A 21,317-nucleotide genomic window follows, 5' to 3' on the forward strand; every position below is an offset into this window, starting at 1 on the left:
CACACGCATGCCATCCAGAGAAATCCACGCCTCATGCCAGTGCAGAGACGGGAGCACCGGGTGGGTGAAGACAGCCCAAACAGACACATAAGGTCACTGACGCAGATACAGCCCAGGGAACAAGTGTACACACAGAGGCACAAACCCAGCGTGAAAAACACCACATCAGTCACACAAACATGTCACCAAAGAGAGAACACAGACCAACCGATGGGGCCACAGAGTAACACAGAAGAAAGAGAGGACTGCAGCAAGATAGGGTCAGTGGCCAGGTGTGTCTAGCAGTCAAGGGCAGGAGCACAGGCTCTCTGACCCCAGGAGCCTCTGGGGCCCCGGCCTGGGGGCTGACGCTGAGAACCCTCGGCCTGGAGAGCAGACCGCCCACCCCTCAGACCGCAGCTCAGAGCCTCTGCCTCTGTCTCTCCCGCAGCCCAGGGCAGAACAGGAAGTCAGCGGGCATAGCATCCAGTCCAGCCTGGTGAGCCAGCTGGGGGGCCCGGGACAAGCACCTTCTGCCCCCACCCTACCCCGACGGGGAGAGATCGGCTGTTCTGACTGGCAGACACCAGAGCACAGAAGGCAGGGCTGGGGCTGGCATGGGGCTGGGCATGGGTGGACTGCCACCTGGCTGGTGGTCTCACCTGGGCACACGGTGGTGCAGGCAGTCTTCTGGAAGGCCTGGCCCTCACAGAAGGCGCCTCCATTGAGTGGGGCGGGGTTGGTGCAGGTCCGTGTGCGCTTCTGCCAGCCGCGGCCACAGCGGTTGGAGCAGGGTGACCACTCGGCCCAGCTGGACCAGCCGCCGTTCACTGCAGGGGTAGCAGATGTCAGCAGGTTGGCCTGGCTCTTCGCCCCGTGGGCCCCCCAAGCCCCATCCTCCAGCCATCATGAGGCACCTCTGCTGAGGCCTGGCCCTTCCTAGTTGGACCCCTCCTGCCTCCAGGGCTGGGGACTCAGATACCAGTGGGCAGACCCGGGCTGCATCTGTCAGCACCAGAGGCAACCCAGGAGGTCACTGTCTATTCCCCACCCCATTGTACAATGGCAAACAAAGGTCCAGAGAGGGCTGACACTTACACAAGGTGTCCCCGTGAGTAATGGGGAGCTTGGAACTGGAACCCAGTACAGGGCTCTTTCTACGACACTCATTTCAGCCATGGCTCTGGCCCTCTCACCCAAGGGGACAGCAAGGAAGAGCTGACGGGCCTGAGCAGTGGTCCCTAACTGCTAGAACAACAGGCTTGGGGATGGGGATACCGACTGGGCCCTGCCTTAGCCCTGACTCTCAGAGAACTGGGTTTTCCCCTTCAGGGATAAGCAAAGGGCCTGAGAAGGGGCAAGTGCTCCTGGCTGGGGACCCAGGAGTCCCTGACTTCACCACTGGCTTTGCTGTGTGACCTTGCGAAGGCACCTCCCCTCTCTGGGCCTCCTCTTCCTCCCCACCTGTTCACCAAGGTCCTGCTGGCTTCCGGGTAGGGAAGGGTCAGCCGTATAGCCCCAGGCTCTCCCCCTCCCTCGGCTGTGTCCTCCCCCCCACCCCCACCCAGCCCACTCTGGGCCGCACCGTAGACAATGATGGTGGCGGTAGTGCTGCGGCGCTTGGCCACGATGTTCTTGGCCACGCAGGTGTAGTTGGCCGTATCTGACAGGCGAGCCTGGCGGATGATGAGGTTGTGGTCGATGGTGAGCAGGAAGTTGGTGTCCTGGGTGGGGTCGATGACATCCTCGTTCTTGAGCCATTCCACCTGCAGGGGCACGGTTGCAGCTGTGAGGGCCCAGGGCCCGATCCCCTGCACCCCTGGGAGTGGGCCCTCTCTTGGGGGGAAGGGAGGCCTGACCATAAACAGGAATGAAGTTCTAGTCATGTCCACCCATGGTGGTGACACAGGGGGCAGGGCCTCCACGGGCCAGGCACCGTGCTGGACACTACAGAACACAGTGGTTAAGATGACCACCCACCAGCTGAGTGGCCTTGGGAAGGGACTTCCACTTGGCCTCAATTTCATCAACTGTAAGATGATATTTAATAGCACTACCCATAGGACTACTGTGACGATGAAATGAATCAGTATATGCAAAGTGTGGAGGCCATGCCTGGCTCACAGTAAGTACTGGTACGAAATAAGAACATGTCTTCATCATTAACTCCACAAACCGACTCCCTTAGCCAGGGTGAGAGGCCTGGCAGGTGATTAAAAACATGGTTCCTGGTCTGGCAGACCTGGCTGTGCAAATGCCAGCTCTGCCACTCACTAGCTGGGTCACCCCGGGTGACCACTTCACCTGTTCCAGTGCTGTGTTCCCAGCCATAAAATGGGATGACAATGTCCACCTTGAAGGGTTGCTATGAGGACCAGTGTGCCGAGTGCCAGACACATGTGGCAGCCACGAGGGGTAGCTATTACAGAAGGTGTCTGTCTGAGCTCATTTCCAGATGGGGACCAGGGCTGGGGGGAAGCTAAGTGATTAGAGCAAAGGTTCTGAGCTGGAAGCCCAGGGTTCCATCTTCCCCAATCCTGTTCTACTGAGGTCCCTGGCAACAAGGCTGAGATGTTTCCCCGTGCCCTGCTCTGACTAGAGAACCACCAGTGCGGGCAGCGGGAGAGAGGAAGCAGGTCTGGAACACAAGCAGGGCAGTAAGAGGACAGGTGGGCATCACCCAGGGATGCACAGGCCATGTGGTGCAGGAAGGGGTGATCAGCTTGTGGGCTGAGTTTGTGCTCAGATGCACGTATTATGATACACATAAAGCTGGGGCCTTGGGTTCTGGGTGGGGTGGGGGAAAATGGTGTATATGGCCACTTCTCTTGCAGGAGACTGAGCCTGGGGTCAACCCAAGGAGCCCTGGGGGTTCCTGCCCCAGCTCTGCCCCATCCTGTGGGGTTATGCCTATGGAGGGCCCAGCTGGGGTCTGGCATGCGCCGAGTTCTACAGAGACTGCAGTTCCCTTCTCTGTCTCTAGCCTTGATATCCCCATCTGTGAAATGCGAGGGCTCTGGAAGGCTGAGGCATTGTGGCTGGTGGTAGATACCATGCCTGGCTGGCCTCTGCCATGCCCAAAGTCCCCCATATCCCCACTCACCTGGGCCACAGGCACCCCCTCTGGTGGGCGGCATTGCAGGAGAACTTCGTGGTCCAGGGGCACTTCCTTGCCCAGAGGCTCCTGATCGAAGTTCTTGCGCAGGTCTGGGAGAAGGAAGGAGACGTGTTCCAAGGCACAGTCAGGCAGTGCAGGGAGGAGGCCAGTCAGGCAGAGCTGGATCCTGAAGCGCCCCATTCTAGCCACTAGGTGGCAGTGCACACAAAGGGAATGTTCACGGGGACACCTGGCCTTTCCCTGGAGAACTTCTCCAAGATGGGGGCCTCACCAGGTGGACTCGGGGGAACAAGCTTCCCTCCCTGACTCTGGGATCCTATGCACATGGTGGCCGGGGATGGTGAGGAAGCTGGCAGCTTCCTTATATAAAAGTAGGCAAAAAGGGGCCGTTAGAAATCCTGGGGCCAAAGGTGGCACAGGTTCTGGGTCATGGAGCCTTCTGAGCTGGCATCCCTGTGCCCTGATGTCTGTGTGTGAAATTCTCTCTCCAGGATCCACAGGGAAGGGGAAAGGGCCCAGGAGAATGGGGTGAGGGTGTCAGGGTGGCGTACATGCAATGCGGACGTAGGCCCGGCGACTCTTGGTGGTGCCCGCAGAGCTCCAGGCCACGCACTGGCACCAGTAATCCTCCAGCCCAAACAGCTCCTCCACCTGCTGCCGCGACACCTCAATCTGCACCTCTCGCACCTGCAGGCCTGGGAGGAAAAGGGAGATGCCATCAGGGGGCAGGTCTGAGGACAGAAGACACCAGACATGGGACCATATCTCTCTCCTTTCCAACCCGCTGAGTCCTGTGGGCTCCTCTCCCAAGTGCCTCACATTTCCATTTTTCTCATCTCATCTGCCTCGAGCCTGGCCCAAGCCACCACTGCAGCTCACCTGGAAACTCAGTGGCTAACCCAAGCCCGCTGCCCCCATCCAATCGACTTTCCACCCTGAAGATAGCTCTTCAAAAGGCACAAATGGCATGTCATTCCCCTGCTATGTCTACAGTCATCCCAGTGTAAAGACCCAGACCTCCCACGTGGCCTCCAGGCCCTGCACGATCTACCCACTGCAGCCTCACCGGGTGTCTTCCAGGCCCTCATGTTTTCCTGGTCTCTCTAGCCACAGGGCCTTTGCACATCCAGCCCCCTGCCTGGAGCTCTCTTCTGTCCTTTCTGTGTCCAGTGAACTCCCAGACACCGTCAGCTTTGGGTTGGGCCTCACTTCGGAGGGAAGCCCCCTGATGCTGGCCCACCCCCACCAGCTGTCAAAGTACCGCTCAGCACTTCCACCACTGCACTGGACATTGGTCTGTGCAGTTATCATTTCCCACCAGGCCTGATTCCCTCATGGCACTGACCATTACCTGGAACTGTATTATTTATTGACGTGTTCATGTGTTAACTGTATCTCCTGCAGGAGAATGAGGTGGGGCTTTGCCCTGTTCACTGCTGTGGCCCAGGGCCTGGCACAGACAATGGGCTCAAAAAATATGAGGCAAGCATGTGGCCTCTCTCTGGTCATGGCTCAGGAGCCTGTGGGGCTGGAGTTGAGGGAAGGCCCCTCTTCCTGGGAACACCTAACCTCTCAACGACTCCCTGCTAGGGCCCAACGGCCTCCCTGAATGACTGGATCCACCAGCCCACAGAGAATGAATCACTCGCTCTTTGCCAATCCTCCCTTGACAAAACCCTCTACGTTCAGGAAAGGGATGAACCCTCCTGGATGGGGGCACCCATCCGAAGCTCCTCCCCAAAGCTTGTGGGAGAACTGTAAGGCATCCTCCACCAGGAAGCCCTCCCCGACTACCCCCTTGGTCTCGGAATTCCTAAAGCTATTCCTCCTCACCGTCATGTATCTGAGCTCATCCTCTCATGGTTGCTTGTGGCTTCTGATAAGCCCCTCAAAGGCGGGACTGTTGAGTGTACACATTGTAGTCCTGTGGCATGGTGGTTAGGTGGAGGGCTGGACTGCTTCTTGACAGGTTTGAATCCTGGCCCTACCTTCACTCCCCAACTGTGTGACCTTTGCTAAGTTACGTAGCCTCTTTGAGCCTCGGTTCCCTCATCAGAGTAAAACACTCAGGGTAAATTCTAAATGAATCATGGCAGTTACAGCACCCAGCCCAGGCTGGACACAAATCTAATCTGGCAGCTCATCTGGATCTCATCCAGCCCCTTCCTTTTTCATCTGGAGAAACTGAGGCTTGGAGAGGGTAGGTGGCAGGCCCAAAGTCCCAGAGCAAGTTGCCAGCAGAGCTGAGATCAGCTATGTGGCATCCTGCCCAGTAATGAATGACCTCTCTCTGGACCTCTCCCAGTGAAATCATTGCCTTAACTCTCCTGCGTCCTGAGGGAGGGGGGCCCTTGCACTGGGAGCCCAGAGAGTGAGGAACCCCTCCTAATGGCCAGGCATCTAAATTGGAGGGGGCTGGTGTTTGCTGTGGGTGGAACACCAGGAGGGAAGAGGCTTCTTGGGGGACAGGGGCCCTGCCTGCTGCCAGTGGCTGCCTGGACTGCTTGCTCTACAAGTGATGCTGCGTGGCCCAGGGCAGGAGAGTGGGGCCCTGGCCTTTATTCACCAGGCTGGGAGCCTGGAGGAGTGGCCCCTCTCAAGGGGGTCATCCATCCAGAATGTTTCAGGAGCACCCAACAGCTGGACAGATAAACTACCACCCAGCAGGGCTTGACACTGTGGCAATTGTCACCAGCAGGCAAAGAGGAGGACAGGGACCTTTGGTCCCCCAGACTTGGGCCCCAGACTAGGTGTCCCCCTCAGCATGATGGCCAGTGGCAGGCAGTGCCTGGACCAGGACACCCAGAGTTGGGCTGCCTGCCTTGACCTGGCATGAGCTAGTGGGTAGGCTCATCCCACCTGTTTTGGCCCCCAGCCTGTTTTCAAGGCTTCAGAGAGTGCCAGGGAGGGCTAGGGGTGGGGAGAAGGAGGAACCAGCCACACTGCTGCCAAGGGTGTGGCCTGCTGGACCACTGTCCATTCTTTGTAGCTAATGGGGACAACAAGTGTCTTGATTTCTAGGGCTGGCAGGACTTGTGTGCCTGGTAGCAGGGGAGTAAGAGCCACCCTGTTACTAATAATCACAGGGTCTGTGAGGGGCCCTAGCAGGATACACTGTCCCCTTGCTCTGCAGGGCCAGAGGGGCTCAGGGGGACAGAGAAGTAAGAATAGGTTTCAAGAGGAAAGAAGCCAACAAAAACCCAGAAAGAAGATGGGGAGGAAACAGGTGTTTATTGAGCACCTGCTGGGTCCTGGCACTCTGCTCAATGCTGTACAGGTACCACCTTGCTCCATCCTCACCAAGACCTGTTAATATCCCAGTTTACAAAGAGAGAAACTGGGGCTCAGAGAGGTTGAGTGACTTCCTCAGGGTCACACAGCCAGAGCATGGGGGCAGCTGGGATATGGGGTTTTTTTCCTTTTAAAAGTTTCTTTTTTGGAGAATTCCCTGGTGGTCCAGTGGTTAGGGCTCCATGCTTTCACTGCCGAGGGCGCAGGTTCAATCCCTCGTTGGGGAACTAAGATCGCACAAGCCGTGCGGCGTGGCCAAAAAAAAGAAAGAAAAAATCAGATAAAAAATCCTTTTCTTGGGACTTCCCTGGTGGTCCAGTGGTTAAGAATCTGTCTTGCAATGCAGGGGACGCAGGTTTGATCCCTGGTCAGGGAACTGAGATCCCACATGTCACGGGGCAACTAAGCCCGTGCACCACAACCAGAGAGAAGCCCACGCACGGCAACGAAGGGCCCGCACACTGCATCCAAGACCCGATGCAGCCAAAAATAAATAAATAAATTTTTTTTAATCTTTTTTTTTATTTTTAGATTTTGAGCGAGAATGAGACCCCAACTCTAACTTTTAAAATTCTTGGAATTCTTTAAAATTTTTGGTAAAATATACATAACCTACAACTTACCATTTTAACCAATTTTTAGGGTACAGTGTTGAATGACATTAAGTACATTCTGGGGTATGATTTTAAGCCTGAGTGGTTCTGAAATCTGTCCGCTTTTCACAGAAAAATAGAAGTTGAAGGAGGAAGAGAGAAGGAGAGAGAGTGAAAGAGAGTATGTCGGGGAGAGACACAAGAATGAGACTGGGGCAGAGAAAGAGAGAGACATAAGGGAAAAAAGACGGACACAAAAGGAGACACAAAAGGAGACGAGGATGAGAAGGGAGAAGCAGGAGAGACAGAGGAAAGAAGAGAGGGCTGAAAAAGGAGGAAAAAGAAAAGGTCAGGGAAGAGATGGTAAAAATGAAATCAAAGCCAAGGCAGGCCCTGGGGCAAAGGAGCCACCCCGAGCCTGGGGTTGGTTGGGGCTGCCCAAAGCTGGCCGTCCGCAGGTGACCCGCAGTGGGTGGCCCCCCTCCCTGGCCTGAGTCGGGGGAAGGATTTCCACCCCCGAAGCTCCTGTACTGTAAACAGGGGCTGGGCTCTGGGAGATGTGAGGAGCCCCAGGCTCTGCCTCCTGCCTCGGGTGGGGGGTGCCCAGGGACCTGCACACATCCCACGCTTCCTCCTAGTTTCCCACGCTTCTGCCACTCTCCTGTCCTGCAGGACTTGGGCTGCATCCTAGCACCAGCTCTATGATTATTTACTTAATATCACAGGCCTTTTTTAAAAAACCGAAGCCAACTGATTTCTTTGAAGGAAGCGTTGCATCATTACTGTGAACAAAAACAGTTATCACTTCTCACCAACACAGAGAACCTGTGAAACTAGCAATGGTCTAGAATTCTGGTTGGGTGTTGGGGGCAGGGCTGCAAGACAGAGCCGGCTCCTCTTCCTTAAACAGGGAGCACAGCAGGTGCTGCGGGAGCGGGCAAGAACCCTAGTCCCTGACTGCACCTGCTCTCTGATGTAAGCAGAGGACGGAAGGTAACTGGAAAAGGGAGCTAGCTCTCAGCAAGGGATTTGGTGCTGTTTCACCTGGTCACCCAGTCAGACAGGGCAAGCGGCCAAGCCTTGGGGAAATACTGGTCCAGGGTGAACCTCAGAGGGGACACGGAGGCCCGGGGGCGCCGTGGCTCTATGAGGTCTCACATGGAGCCAGGGTGGAGCCAGGCCCAGGACCCTCTGGGCCTGGGGTGACCTGGGGGTGCCCGGCGAGTGGGGTGGGCTCACCGGTGGCCTCGTCCAGGCTCTCCTGCGTGACGTGGTCGTTCTGGCTGACCCACTCGCCATTGCACTTGAAGTAGATCTGCGTGGCGGGGAGGGCACGGCAGCGCAGCTCCACCGGCTTGTTCTTCACGATGTAGGCGTCCTGCGGCTCCCGCAGGAAGTGGGGCAGCGGCTCTGCCGGCGCCGACGGGAAGGAGTCTGGGAGCACCTCGCTGCCAGAATCAGTGCCTGCGGAGGGTGGAGGGTGGGAGGGCTCCGTGAGGCCACAGGCTGGGAGGCCCGGGTCCCCTCCATCCCCTGGGGGCCGTGGCAGAGAGAGGAGGCCAGGGGAGGAGGAGGGGTAGGCAGCTGGAGGAGACCCGCTGGGACGCCCTCTGTGGCCTGGGCGAGGTCTGACACTCCTGTGGCCTCGGTTTCCCCACTGTGACCTGCTTTTAAGAGGCTGTGTTTTGGAGCCAGTCCCAGCCCTGTGATGCTGTGTGATTCTACTTTTTTACAGATGGAGGAGTCAGGGTGGCCCAGGGAGGTGAGGTGACCCGTCAGGGCAAGGACACCCCTCTCCAGCCCTCCCCACCGGCCCTCCCCGGCCTCCCTCCAGTTTCCCACGGCGATGCCACAGTATGTGAAGAGCTGGAAATGGGCCTGAGGCTGGAGCTCAAACCAGGCCAGCTCTGCCCCAAAGCCACAGTTGCCCTGTGCAGCCCCAGCCAGCCAGGCTGATGGAAGCAGGGAGACAAGTCAGGGCCCACAGGGGCGAGGGTGGGCTGAGGTGGGGTGGCAGCACCAGGCCTGGGCTCCCTGGTTCTTGTTCCCAGAGTGCCGCCTCCTCCAGGAAGCCCATGGCAGGCAGCAGCATGCAGGGGAGACCACCTTCCCTGTAGCCTCCCCCCAGACCCTCCCTTCCTCTGGTCTGTGGCTCTGATCCACCCCCTTAGCCTTTCCCACTTAGCCAAATCCACACCCTCGGCCCTATGGATGAGGGCACTCGGGAGGCTGGGAAGGCAGTGAGGCTGTGCAGGAGGCCATCTCCTCCCGCAAAGGGGCCAGATGGAAACCGGCCGGCTCCCTGGAAAGAACGGCACCTCGGGAGGTGAGACAAACAGGAAGGGAGAGGGGCCTGGCCACCACCAGTGTGGGGAGGGAGGGAAACCAGGCTGGGCCAGGCTACTGGTTTACAATCCACGTAGGAAAATTGACTTTCCAATGCCAAGCCCCAAACAATCAGGTGGCTGGGGACAAGCGGCAGGGGGCTTGTCCTCCTCTGCTAACTGCTCCCGAGGAAATAACGAATTAAGCTGCAGGGGTGCATGTGTCTGCCCAGCCCCTCACCAGCCTGCGCAGTCCTGTCACTGTCCCAGAGCTCCAGTCCAGCAAGTGGAGCTGGGGCCCCAGGAGGCCACGGGTGAGACATGCTCTGCCCTCGGGAGCCCCCCTTTGGGCAGAGGGGCCAAAGGGACACATGGTTCTTCAAGAGCAGAATGAACAAAACGTGCCTAACATGCTTTATCAGTGTCATCTCCTTGTGGATCACAGCTTCTGCTAAGACGGAGGCTCTGAGAAAATGCATGGGTTGTCACTGGCTCCAAGCTCTGGGCTGTGGGTGGGGTATGTGTGCGTGACCTGGGGGACCGAAGGGGAAGCCAGCAAGAAAGAGGATGAATCCAGCATGTTCCCTGTGACCCATGGAGAGCCCTTAACTCCGACCTCGTTACTTTGTCTCTGAAGAGGGAAGGGAAGTGAGCACTCTTCCTCTCTCTGGGATCTTTTGAGGATCATGTGAGATAAACATGCATGAGTGCCTAGGAGAAGCCTAGGTACAAATTGCTGCATCAAAATAGCAACTAATGCTTCCCTGGAATTAACTGCTATGTTTCCATTTACGTAGTTAACTTACCTAATTCTTGCAACAACTTTGTAAGGTATATTATATTGGCCCCCAGTTTACTGATGGGGAAGCTGAGGCTCAGAGCAGTTAAGCAACTTGCCCAAGGTCACACAGCTGGCAAGAGACAGAACCAAGGTTTGAACCCAAGAAACCAGACTTCAGTGTTGCCCAGGGCTCCACACTGCTTATTTTTGGAGCAGCTCCATAACACTGTGGGTGTCCCCATACCTGAGGTTCCTAATAGACCCTGACACTGGCCGGGTCTCTGCAATTATGGGGGCTCTCTCATCAAAGGGCCAGCAAGGCCGGGACTGTTTATCGTGTTTCAAAGCTGGGGAAATTGAAGCCCATCAAACGGATGCAAGGCCACCTGGTTAGTGGGCATGTAAGCTAAGAACAGCACCGAGGATTCCCAAGGCCAGGCCAGGGCTCCCAAACACCTGCTTTCCTCTGCCAGACAAGGAGACACCTTCTCTGTAGGTAAACTGGCAGCCCCCAGGGTCTGGGAATGTGGGCAGTTGATGGCGAGATGACACAGTGCCCAGGGAGCTGGATATGGGTCTCCCAGTGGCCTGAGAGCTGCTCACTGTGGCCCTCCCACCAGGCGGGCAGTTCTAGGGAGAGCAGGGTGCAGCCAAGGGGACTCCAGGCCCACCTCCCGCCACCAGCACCCCTGCTTCAGTCTCAGGCCTGAGGAGTGTAGGGCAGGGCTCAGGCTTCAGACTCAGACACCCCAGGGTCTGAACCAGTCCTGACTGGCCTCAGGCACCTCATCTGTGAAATGGGGGGACTGGACCCCCTCTGGGGATGGTGGCCATGAGAGCAGGTATATGGGAACCCACGGATGCAGCTGCAGGCTTGCCCTACCTTCTAACCACACAGCCTCCAGGTGACGGCCACCTTGGCTCTCTGTGGCACTGTGGGCTGCATTTATGACTTTGTTTCATAACCCTAATGTGGCTCATTTACAAAGCAGGTGGAGACTCGACTGAGGAAAGTCAACATTAGACATCCATTAGGGCAGCAGGCCCAAGTCTGGCGGCCCCGTGCCCCACCCTGCCACCCCACCCCTCCTCTCAGCCCTGGCACGAAGACTCAGCCCTGGTCTTGGCAGGAGGATGGCTGGGCATCCTCATCACTGCCTCTCCGTCATTCAGGGCAGTGCTGGGTGGCTCTCTATGCAGCCACTGCCCGCTTGCCCACATCCCCATCCCCCAGACGTCCTGCAGGAAACAAGGAAGCAGCAGCAAGAGCCGACCTGAGATTCCTCCCCACAGGGACCACCATGGACTACATGCTGGCCAGCACACAGTAGGTGCTCAGTGAACACAAATTAAAGGTGTGTGGGAGGTGCTGCCAGGGCCTGGGTAGTGACTGAGTTGGGCCCCTGTCCTGACCAGTGGACACGTCCCCTCCTCCTTGGCCCTGGCTTGGGCCTTAGCGGCTGAGGAAGGCTCCTCAGGTGTCCTGGAGGGGGGATACCTGAGCCTTCCCTCTCCAGCTTGGAGGAGGAAGAATCATGAAGTTGGGGGTTCCTGGGTGCTCCCTCTGCCAGAGGCCTTCAGAGGGTTTTTTTATATTAACCCACTGAGCCCTGCGGCAATCCTTGACAGAGGTTCCCAAACTTTTTTGGTCTTTAATGTCTTGGTAATTTTTACCCAGTAATTTAACCCCAAGGCCAAAAGAAATTCCTAGTGGTTTTGTTTATTAAGTAGTTAGATCCAACCAGCTTAAGTGTTTCTGGGTGTGTGTGTGTATATCCTAACAACTTAGAATCCATTAGAAAAAATAATACACGTAAATTGAAAGAAAGGTAATATTTGTATTCCATTCCTATATAGCCACAATGACTTATAATGGGGATGTCTTGGAATCATAGTGGACATTGCTACCTTCACAGTTTGTCTCAGAGTACTCCCAAATGCCAAATTCCCAGCTTTGCAAGGGTATGGTGCCATCTGAAGGAAAGAAGTGTGTGTGACGCTGAAATTGTAAGCTATCTTGAGCTAGTAGTTGTTGTGGTATCTGGCAGCTGTCCAGTATTGCTGTGTTTCCATGAAGATTAAAAATATCCCACAGCACCACCTGTAGCATTCTAGGGTGCCTGGGCACACAGTTTGGGAACCACATCCCTTTGGGAACCACATCTCTATAAGTTAGGTACTATTATTAACCTCATACTACAGATGAGGAAACTGAGACCAAGAGAGTTTAAGTAGCTGATACAGGGCTATAAAGCTAGTATGTAGCAGAGCTGGGGAGCACATCCAGACAGGTAGACACCTGAATCTGACTTCTGAACTGGGAATTGGCATTTATGTCCACTATTTGCCAGATGCTTCAAATAGTTCATCTAATTTACTCCTCACAACCCCCAGGGTGAGCATTATCTTCCCATGTTACAGATGAAGACATGGGGCATCAAGGGACTTGCCTGAGGTCACCTGATCAGCGGGAGGAAGCCAGGCTTGGAGCCGTATCCCTCGGTCACCTGTCTCCCTGGCTTCACTACTGCTCTCCCCACTGCCCCATCTTCACAGAGGAGAATAAAACACCGAGGAAGAGGTCCCCCAGGAGGAGGAGTCTTTGCCACTGCCAGGCCAGATATGAATTTCCCCCTGGTGGGAAAATGGCCCACATAAAGTGTGGTTTTCCAATAGCAGAATTCATTTGAACCTATAGTTGCAAAAATGCAACCTGCCTTTACAGCTGCATACACGAATGGCCTAGCTAATCCAAAATGAAGGTATGAAAGAAAACGCATCCTTGCACAGATGTAACCAAAGATGGTCAAACATAGGAAAAGAACCACTGAAGTCAGGAGCCCTGGGTTTTCACCCCAGCTGGGGACTGGCACTGCTGTGTGGCCTTCCTCTCAGGCCTCGGGGCCTCCATCTGTCAAATCGGGAAGTTGGTAGAGTCAATCTCTTGAGCCCCACTATGGTTCTCACACTTTGAGATTTGAAGATGCCTGATGGGGAATCTGTTAATGTAGGACAGGGCGCTGTTGGGTAAAGTTTTTCTGCACGAAGCGATTTTGCTTAAAGTGGGGTCACCTTTCTTGCCAGTGTTATTCCTGGCGCAAAGACCCAGCACCTACTGGGATCCTAAGGCACAGCGTTGCGGGGGAGGCTGGGAGGGCAGAGGAGGAACTATTTGTTGTTGGGCTCTGCCAGCCATGCTGCAGCCCACCCACCCCGGCCTCGGATGAAAATGACCCCTGGAGTCTCTCTGGTGGGCACCATTCAAACCCTCGCTTCTCATTTACCTATTCCTGCCTGTATGGGGTGTCTTGTCCGCGGGGCTCACTTGGATGCACTGAATCACAGGGATAAAGGTTACTGCAAGGGCCATCTCGTACGACATCCCCCTGCCCATCAACTCCGTAACCAACCTTGACTCACATACCTCCAGGGATAGGGAGCTCACCACTGCCTTTCTCAGCCAGGCTCTCCTTTAGACAGATCTAACAGAAAAGCTTTCCTTACTTTCTGCTGAAATTTGCTGTCGGAGGCTCCAGCCATTGTTATAATTTCAGCCTCTGAGGTTACACAAAACAGTGTGCTTCCTCTTCCCCACGATAGCTTCCCAGCCTCTGAAGGTTGCGGCGTGCCCACCCTGGCCGTCTAGCCTTTCTCTCAAATATTCACAAGACACCGTTTGGTATCTCCTCACCACCTGGCTTCCTCATGGGCAAGTTCCATTTTGCTCACGATCCGCTTAAAATGTAGGGAGGGGAGGTGACCAGGGTGGGGGGTCTGGTGGCGCCTCCCTGCTTCTGGCAGCTCGAAGGCTCCTTGGCAGTTGTGGGTGGCTGCTTCTAGAAAGCAGGGAGCACACCACATGGTTCTTGGTGTCCCCCATGGGGTCCAGGACAGGGTACCCGTCCCCTGGGACGGGAGTGGAGCTTGCAAGACAGAGCCAGGAGTCTGAGCCCGGTCGCCACCTGACAGCAGGACCCGTGCCAGGCTGCATGCTCCTTCCCAGGGGCTGGGCCTGGGCAGAGCCTAGTGTGGAGACACACCTGGCAGGTGGGAGGTCCTGATGGGGTGGAAGTCAAGGCCACGGGCTTATTTAAGACGTACCAGAATCTAAGCCACTAGAATAAGCAGAAGCCAGGGGCCTTGGACATGAAGGAAGTGGGTTCAGGACAAAGGTAAAGAAACCATATTTCCCAGAACTACCCCTGAGAGGAGGGGGAGACTAAAACTACAGCGCTCAGACATCCCTGGATGGGAGATTGTCACTGGTTGCTAGGGGAGGCCAGAGGGGTTGTGCTTCCCTTATGGTGACCCTGAGCCTGGGGTCCAGACTGGACTGGCGCATGGTGGAATGGGCTGGCCTGAGAGCCAGCAGACCAGTTCAAATTCAAATCCTCACTCTGCCACTGAGACCTTGAGAGGGCCTCAGTTTCCCTATCTATGAAAAAAGGGCTAATAGGTACTGCCGTGTCACTTTGAGGTGTTGTTGTGAAGGTCAGCTGAGAAAACAGATGCAAATGTGCTCTGTTAACTGGGTAGAGCCCATGCCCCAGGGAGAGGCACCAGGCAGGAAAGCTTCTCCGGCTGAGCCGTGTGTGGGGAGTCCTGAAACCCCGCACTGGCAGCCTCCTTGGCCTATAGACACCTGAGCCCCTGTAGGCCAGAAGCACAGCAAGTCGAGTGCAGAGGCACCCGGAGCCCTGTTCTACCAGCTCAGAGAGGGGAAGTGACCAATGCAACATCACACAGCAAACTAACAGCCAAGTGGACCAGAGCCCCATTTCTGGTTCACGGCTGAGGCGGGAGACAGCACAGCATGGTATGGCTATGGGTAAAAGCTTGGGCTCTGTATTTTCCCATGCCTGGGATGGAAACTCACTACCATCCATCTCAGCCAGGTCCACCCCTGGCCACTAGGGCAGAGACCTCAGAGGCTGCAGTGGTTTAGCAGAGAAGGCCTCGATACCCCTGCCCCTTGGTTTCTGTCCCCAAGTGGGTGACAAGGCCAGGCCTGGGACACCCCCCACCCCGGGCTCAGCTGCAGGGGGTGGGCATCTGTAGCTGAACAGGGCTGGCTGGTGCGAGGCGGTGCCACACTGAGGAGCAGGCCTGGGAGGGGAGGATGGGGGGCAGGCGGGAGGTGAGGGAGAGAGAAACACCCCACGCTGGGCACATTTATCATCCGCAATCACAGTCTAGCCCCTGGACACCGGCTAATTCTCACCAGACTTGACCTCCCACTGCATGGCAAATCTCTCCCATTCACCGTGAGGTGGATGTGCTCAGTGGGGAGTGGGGAGAGAGCGGAGAGAGGAGCCCGCTTATTATTATGTTTTAAAAACACACAAACCCCACATGGAAGGACCCCTCCCTGGACACAAAGCCCTTCTTCCATCTGGCCCTGGCTTCTGGCGGCTGTGGAGTTCAGGCTGGGGCCCCCTCGGAGGTAGTTACAATGGCCGTTACTGATGACAAATGGGGGCTGGTGGGCTTGGGGGGCCTCCTTCCTAACAAAGGAGGCCCCTTGCACAGCCCTTTTCCCATACCCTCTGCAGACCTGCCCATGCCCATGACGTCACTTCCTCTGCTGGCCACAGGAAGCAGCCTCACCAAGATGGCCAGCTGGGGCAGGAGCCTGCATCCTGAAGGGGTGTCTGGCTGACGCTGAGAAATCTTTCCCCTGGAAGGACTTGGGACAAGTGAAGGATCTGATGCGAGGCTGGGGACAAGGCCCCAGGGCAGGTGCAGAGCCCTGGCATGAAGCCCGGGCTCCATTTTCTAGGGGCCACACTGCTTACAAAACAGAGAGAGGACACTACGGCTCCTGGGTCATTGGTCTATCCGCAGACTCTCAGTGGTACTTGGGGAAGTTATATTCCCACGGGCCCAGACCCTCCCTTCAGACCCTTCCTCTGGCCACTGGGTTCCCTCGGCCTGTGCCTCGGTCCCTCTAGGGCCAATTTTTAGTTCCCCTTCCAAGTCCTCGTCACTGTGCCTGGAGGTCTGGGCCCTGAGGAGGGGGCATTCTGCTTCCCCTTCTTGTCTTACACAAGGAACGCAAAATCCTCTCATCCATCACCCTCCAGATAATAACCATTTGTCCAGCACACAATGTGATAATAAACATCATTGACAATATAAAAATCCTGTGAAGTAGGCGTTCCACTTCACAGATGAGGAACCTGGGGCTCAAAGAAGTGAAAAGACATGCTCAGGCTCTCAGCCACCAAGAAACAAAGCTCTTCCCATCAAAGCACAAGGCCTCCTTTGGCCCATGATGCCCCTGAGGGACCAGCAGGCGGCAGCTATTGTTTTGCCCATTTTGCAGATGAACAAATGAAGTCTCTCCAGAGTTCGCTAGGTTGCTGAAGGGGAAGAAGGTCTCAGCTTCCTGATGCCAGCACTTGGCCCCCCTTCCTCTGTGGGCCTGACAAGTCTTGGACTTGCCCCAGCCAAACAGAGATTCATCCTAGCCTGGGAAGGGCCCGCTGGGAGCCTGGTGCAGCCCCTAAGACATCACACTCAGACACACATGCTCACACCAGCAGACCCACCCAAGCCCTGCTCAAGGTCACAATCCACAACCAACCCCCCTGGACACCCAGAGAGCCCCAACCAGGCTGGAACAGTGGCTCCTTTCTTAGGGCTGCTGATGTCAACTTTAAGGCAATGGCAGTGACTCTGGCCTGTGGGGGACCTGCTATTTTATTTGGTCATCTCTCCCCCATCCAGAGTTGGGATGGGGTGAGCTTGAGTTGCAATATCAGACACCACCAAACACCCAATAGCTTAGGTCCCCACATGGGGAGATCCCCCTTTTCCTCCCCTGCATCCAACCCATGATGCTGACGAACCCAGATGCTGCCAGGTAAACCTTCAAGATGTGCTTCAAACTACTCCGCGACTGCCCACCACCACCTCCTACCGTCTCCAAGCCCACGGCGCCCGGTCCAGAACCCCCTCACTGTGCTCCCTTCTTCCCCTCTTGCCCCCTCAAATGCACTCTCCTCACAACAGCTGGGGTGATCTTGTAAAATACAAAAACAATCACTCCCCTGCTCACACCCTCCAATGGCTTCCATTTGCACCTGGAATGAAGTCCAAGCCACCACCGAACCCCCAGACGTCAGAGGCTCCAGGCCACCCAGGTGTGTTTCCTGCCCTTGTACACGCCTGGTTTATTCTCACATCAGGGCCTTCGCTGCTCTCTCCTTCTGAAATACACCCCTCCCCGCCCGTCTACTGATATTCCTGGGCTGACTCTGTCACTGAGATCTCAGCTCAAATACCAGTGCCACCTCCCCCGTGAGGCCCTCCCTGACCACCCAGTGTAAATTCACCATCCTTGATGCTATCTTCACATTGTCCTGGTTTGTTTGTTTTTCTTGACAGTGTTCATCTCTCTCTGGAATTACCATCTCCATGTACTTGATTGTTTGATGTCTGTCTGGACAGGTCTACTCTCTGGAAGGCAAGCTCCTTGAGAGCCTGGAAATCCTGTTTGCTCGTTTAGCTGGGCCCACTGAGGACACAAGACTTTCTCCATCTGTGCCGCCCAGCCTCTCTGGAAACACCTGGGGTGGCAGGTGGGGGTGGGAGGGAGCAGCCAGAGGAGGTGGGCATAGGTTGGGCTGACCTGGGCCATGGGAACCAGTCGCTTTGGAAACCCCATCCTGTAGGATGCCACCAACTGATGGAACCTCAGGGACCATCTAATTACTGTCCTCTAGGATGGAGACCAGAGAAGGGGTGGGCTAGCCTTAGATCACAAAGCACCTGAGCAGCAGAGCCAGTAAAAGAAACTGGCCTCTAGACTCCAGGGGGAGTGAGGACTTTATTTTAAAAATCTTCCTTTTCTTTCTAGTGAAACTACGTTTTTTCTTGACCTCTTCTGATTACAATTTAGGAAAAAATGAGGATGACGATAAAAATCACCCATTCCCACCCCCAGGTGACCAGAATTAACACTGGACATTGGTCCTGACATTTTTTAGATGTGCACATATTTTGTTACTTACTGGGTCTTGCCAGACACAGTCTGTGTATCTTATGCTTTCTTTCAAGGCTGTTAACTGAGGACTTTTAAACCACAGTGAAGTGCACCAGGCACCTCCCTCTCCCTCTCTCACAGTCACACACGTCACAGGTGCACACGCCATCTGGGCTGACTGCTCCTGCATGGTATTCCAGGTTGTTGGAGGAGCCACAGGGTGCAGAGCTGGTGTGGGAGCCGCTAGGCAATGACATCAGTATCTCTTTGCACATTTGGGCGCAGGGCAGAAAGATGCCGGTGTCCTATCCCTGTCTCCCAGAAACGTCAAAATGCCCATGGGTACAGCCTCTGGCCCAGGGGCTGCCTGACGGGTTACGTCCCCGCTGCCCTTCCAGGTGAGGTGTCCCCAGGCCGCTCTGGAAAGTTCAGGGTCAGGGCTGTTCTTAGAGCGCCCCGAGGCATAAACTTCCCCTGCCTTCCCAGCGTTATGCTCTAGGGTTGAGCCACCCCTCCTCGCAAAGGGGAGCTGGCTGCCGACACATTGCAAAGTGGAAAACCTGTGCGATCGTTGCGAGCTGCCATCAGCACCGTCACCACACCTGGCCAGACCCCACCCCAGCGCTGGTGTGGGCCCCCTGGCAGGCACCAGGAGGTGGCTCAGACCCTGGGCTGCGGGGCCCTTAGAACTAAGTCCAAGCCCTTCACTTCCAGAGGGGGTCCTGAAGCCAGAGAGGAGCAATGCCTTGTTCCAGTGCAAACAGCCGGTCAGTGGCTGCAGCACCCCTGGCATCTTGGCATCACATTGGCATAAAGAGAATCACAACACGGAGAGAGCAAGAGGGGTGCCCGGACTCTGGCCTCTGTCAACCTGTGAAATGGGGCATGGGACAAACTGGGAGAGGTGAACAGAGAGGTGGAGAGTCACAGCAAGGACAGAGAAAGAGAAATCTGAGAGCACCCGGCAGTGGCGGGGGGTGAGAGGGGCTATGTGGAGGTCTCTTGTACTTTTCTGAACCTGGAACCCACTTGGGTTCCTGCTTGGGGCGCTGGAGGCAAGGGAAAAGGTGACATCGGTCTCTGGCCTTCCTCCACACTCAGCTCTGCCTCTTCCACAAGGCCGGCACCAGCCCTAAGGCTCCATGGGCCCCGGGGAAGGCAGACCTTGCAGACTAGGCTCCCAGGAATACCCTGCGGACCAGAGGTAGAGAGTAACCGGTCTCAGGTCACACAGAGGGTTGGAAGCAAAGCTAGGGCTGGAATGTGGGCATCCGGGCACTCAGCCCAATTCTCTTGCCCGTGCCTCTCTCTGGTTCCAACAGTGGGGAAGACCCTAGCCCTGAGCTTGGGTGAGCAGCTGAGCTGTCAGGGGTGGAGATGTGGGGAGACAGGTGGCACTGGCCCAGGGGAAGGCCTAGGTGGCTGTGCAGGTGCACTTTGAGGGAGATAGGGCAGGGACTCACCCCCATTCCTTCATTCATTTATCAAACATTTTCTGAGTGCTTCCCCTTGATCATGCCTATAGCAGGATCTGGAGAGCAACAACCAAGCTTCAGTTCCACCAACAAGAAGCTCACAACAAAGATTCAAGGTTAAGGACCCAGACAGCCTGACTCCCAGACTCATGCTCAGTCTGCTTCCAGCCTAGCCCCACAGCCATGTGATGGTCCTTCTGCCTGCTGAGCCACCATCAGTGCAGAAATAAATCTACAGCTTTGTCTGTAGCTCCCTCCTTCTCCATCAAGGAGTCAGTCCACCTCCTCCAGGAAGGAGGCTTTGACTACTTCTGCCTTGACAACTGTAGGGATTTCTCATTCTTCAGGCTCCTAAAATCCTTCGTATTTCTTAGGCTGAAGCACACTGGTGCTGCCACTGGCTCATGAGGTGACCTTAGGTAAGCCACTTCCCCCTGGACCTCAATCTTCCCTTCTGGGAAATGGGGCCACTTTGATTTGCTTCACCCTCCAGGGTTGTTGGGAACATCAAGGTCAGAAGTGTGAAACTGTTTTGCCAGCTGGGCTGCCCTGTGCATTTGCTAATTTTTATTATTGCTTTTCGCAGTGAGAAACCGTAGGCGTCCTTTCGCTGGGCTGGCAGGGGCGCTGGCTAACATCTTGACCAACAGCTCCAGGGTCTCCCTCCGGGTTTCAGGTGCCGGCCAGGTGCCCCACTCCCCATCTCCCACCCTGCCCCGGCCTTCCAGCTGCTGCCCAGCCCACCCTGTGATGACACGGAGCTGCAAAAGGCTGATGCAAGCTGGAAGAAGGGAATGAAACAGACTTGAGTGGGGTGGATGGAGCTCCACCGCCAGCCCCATGGGACGCCGGGCCCGGCCCCTGACTGCTTGTTTGCACCTGCTGATGTAATTGCTGGGCCTCCTTGGCTCAGGGCTAGGCCTGCTCACCTCGGCCTTCAGAGCCAGAGGAAGGGTGTGAGGTCACAGCCACGTGCACCACGAAAGGGCTCTTCTCTTGGGGGGGTGGTGACTGGGCCCCAGTGAGGGCAGAGGGGAGGAAAGAGCCAGAAAAAAAGCATGAAGAAGAGCACAGCTCAGAAGTAAGTAGAACCTGGGTCAACCCCAGCTCTGCCACTGTGCCACTTCAGGGTACTGGTTCCATGTCTCTGAGCCTGGACATAACAGGCACTCAACTTGTCACTGTCTTCCAGGGATGTCTCAAGGCGGATAAGGAAGTCTGAGAGAGGAAAAGAGAAAGGATGGAGGCGTGGTTCTGTGGAAAGAAAACACCAGAATAGTCCTGGGCTGGCCACCAGCTCACTTCCTGGGGCCTCAAGCTTGTTGATCCATAAAATGGGCACATCTCTGTAGGCCACCTCACAGAGTTGGGGCCGGAGGTGTGAAAGTGTGACGTGACACTAAAGCATGTGGATATCTCGGGGGACCTGGGGACAGTTGAGCAGAGGTTCTTGCCAGGAACCTGGGGCTCCCAGAGGCTGGGTAAGGGAGGTGGGGCTGTCAGCTCTGCACTCTGCCTTGCCTGGCTTCAGGAGCCTCCCCTCGGGGAGAAAGGCATGGAGAGCAGCACACACCTCCCCAGAGGCCTCCAAGGAATCATCAAAAACACACAGGTGACAAGGACCAGAGCCAGGACCCACTCCTGGAAACTGCAAGACCACGTGCATGCAGTCGAGGGCCCCCTGCCCCATGGGCCCAGGGGCAGGGGATTGCCCTGTCTCCAGACTATAATTCTCAAATCTGGTTTCCCTGGCGATGCCTTTGCTCTTT

At 55.9% G+C, this 21,317-nt stretch overlaps 1 protein-coding gene across 2 annotated transcripts in view; it reads right to left on the reverse strand.

Moving 5' to 3' along the window:
* UNC5B (unc-5 netrin receptor B) overlaps positions 1 to 21,317 on the reverse strand; it is an 84,878-nt gene that overhangs the window by 10,666 nt on the left and 52,895 nt on the right. For both annotated transcript variants that reach the window (XM_007454694.1, XM_007454693.1), the window contains exons 2-6: positions 8,221 to 8,445; positions 3,649 to 3,792; positions 3,083 to 3,186; positions 1,565 to 1,745; positions 642 to 809 (exon numbers count right to left, since the gene is read on the reverse strand). In XM_007454694.1, the coding sequence (XP_007454756.1) occupies positions 642 to 809; positions 1,565 to 1,745; positions 3,083 to 3,186; positions 3,649 to 3,792; positions 8,221 to 8,445 (822 nt within the window). The remainder of the gene's footprint in view (positions 1 to 641; positions 810 to 1,564; positions 1,746 to 3,082; positions 3,187 to 3,648; positions 3,793 to 8,220; positions 8,446 to 21,317) is intronic.

This window comes from Lipotes vexillifer, unplaced genomic scaffold (assembly GCF_000442215.2).
Source record: "Lipotes vexillifer unplaced genomic scaffold, Lipotes_vexillifer_v1.1 scaffold205, whole genome shotgun sequence".
Taxonomy (NCBI): domain Eukaryota; kingdom Metazoa; phylum Chordata; class Mammalia; order Artiodactyla; family Lipotidae; genus Lipotes; species Lipotes vexillifer.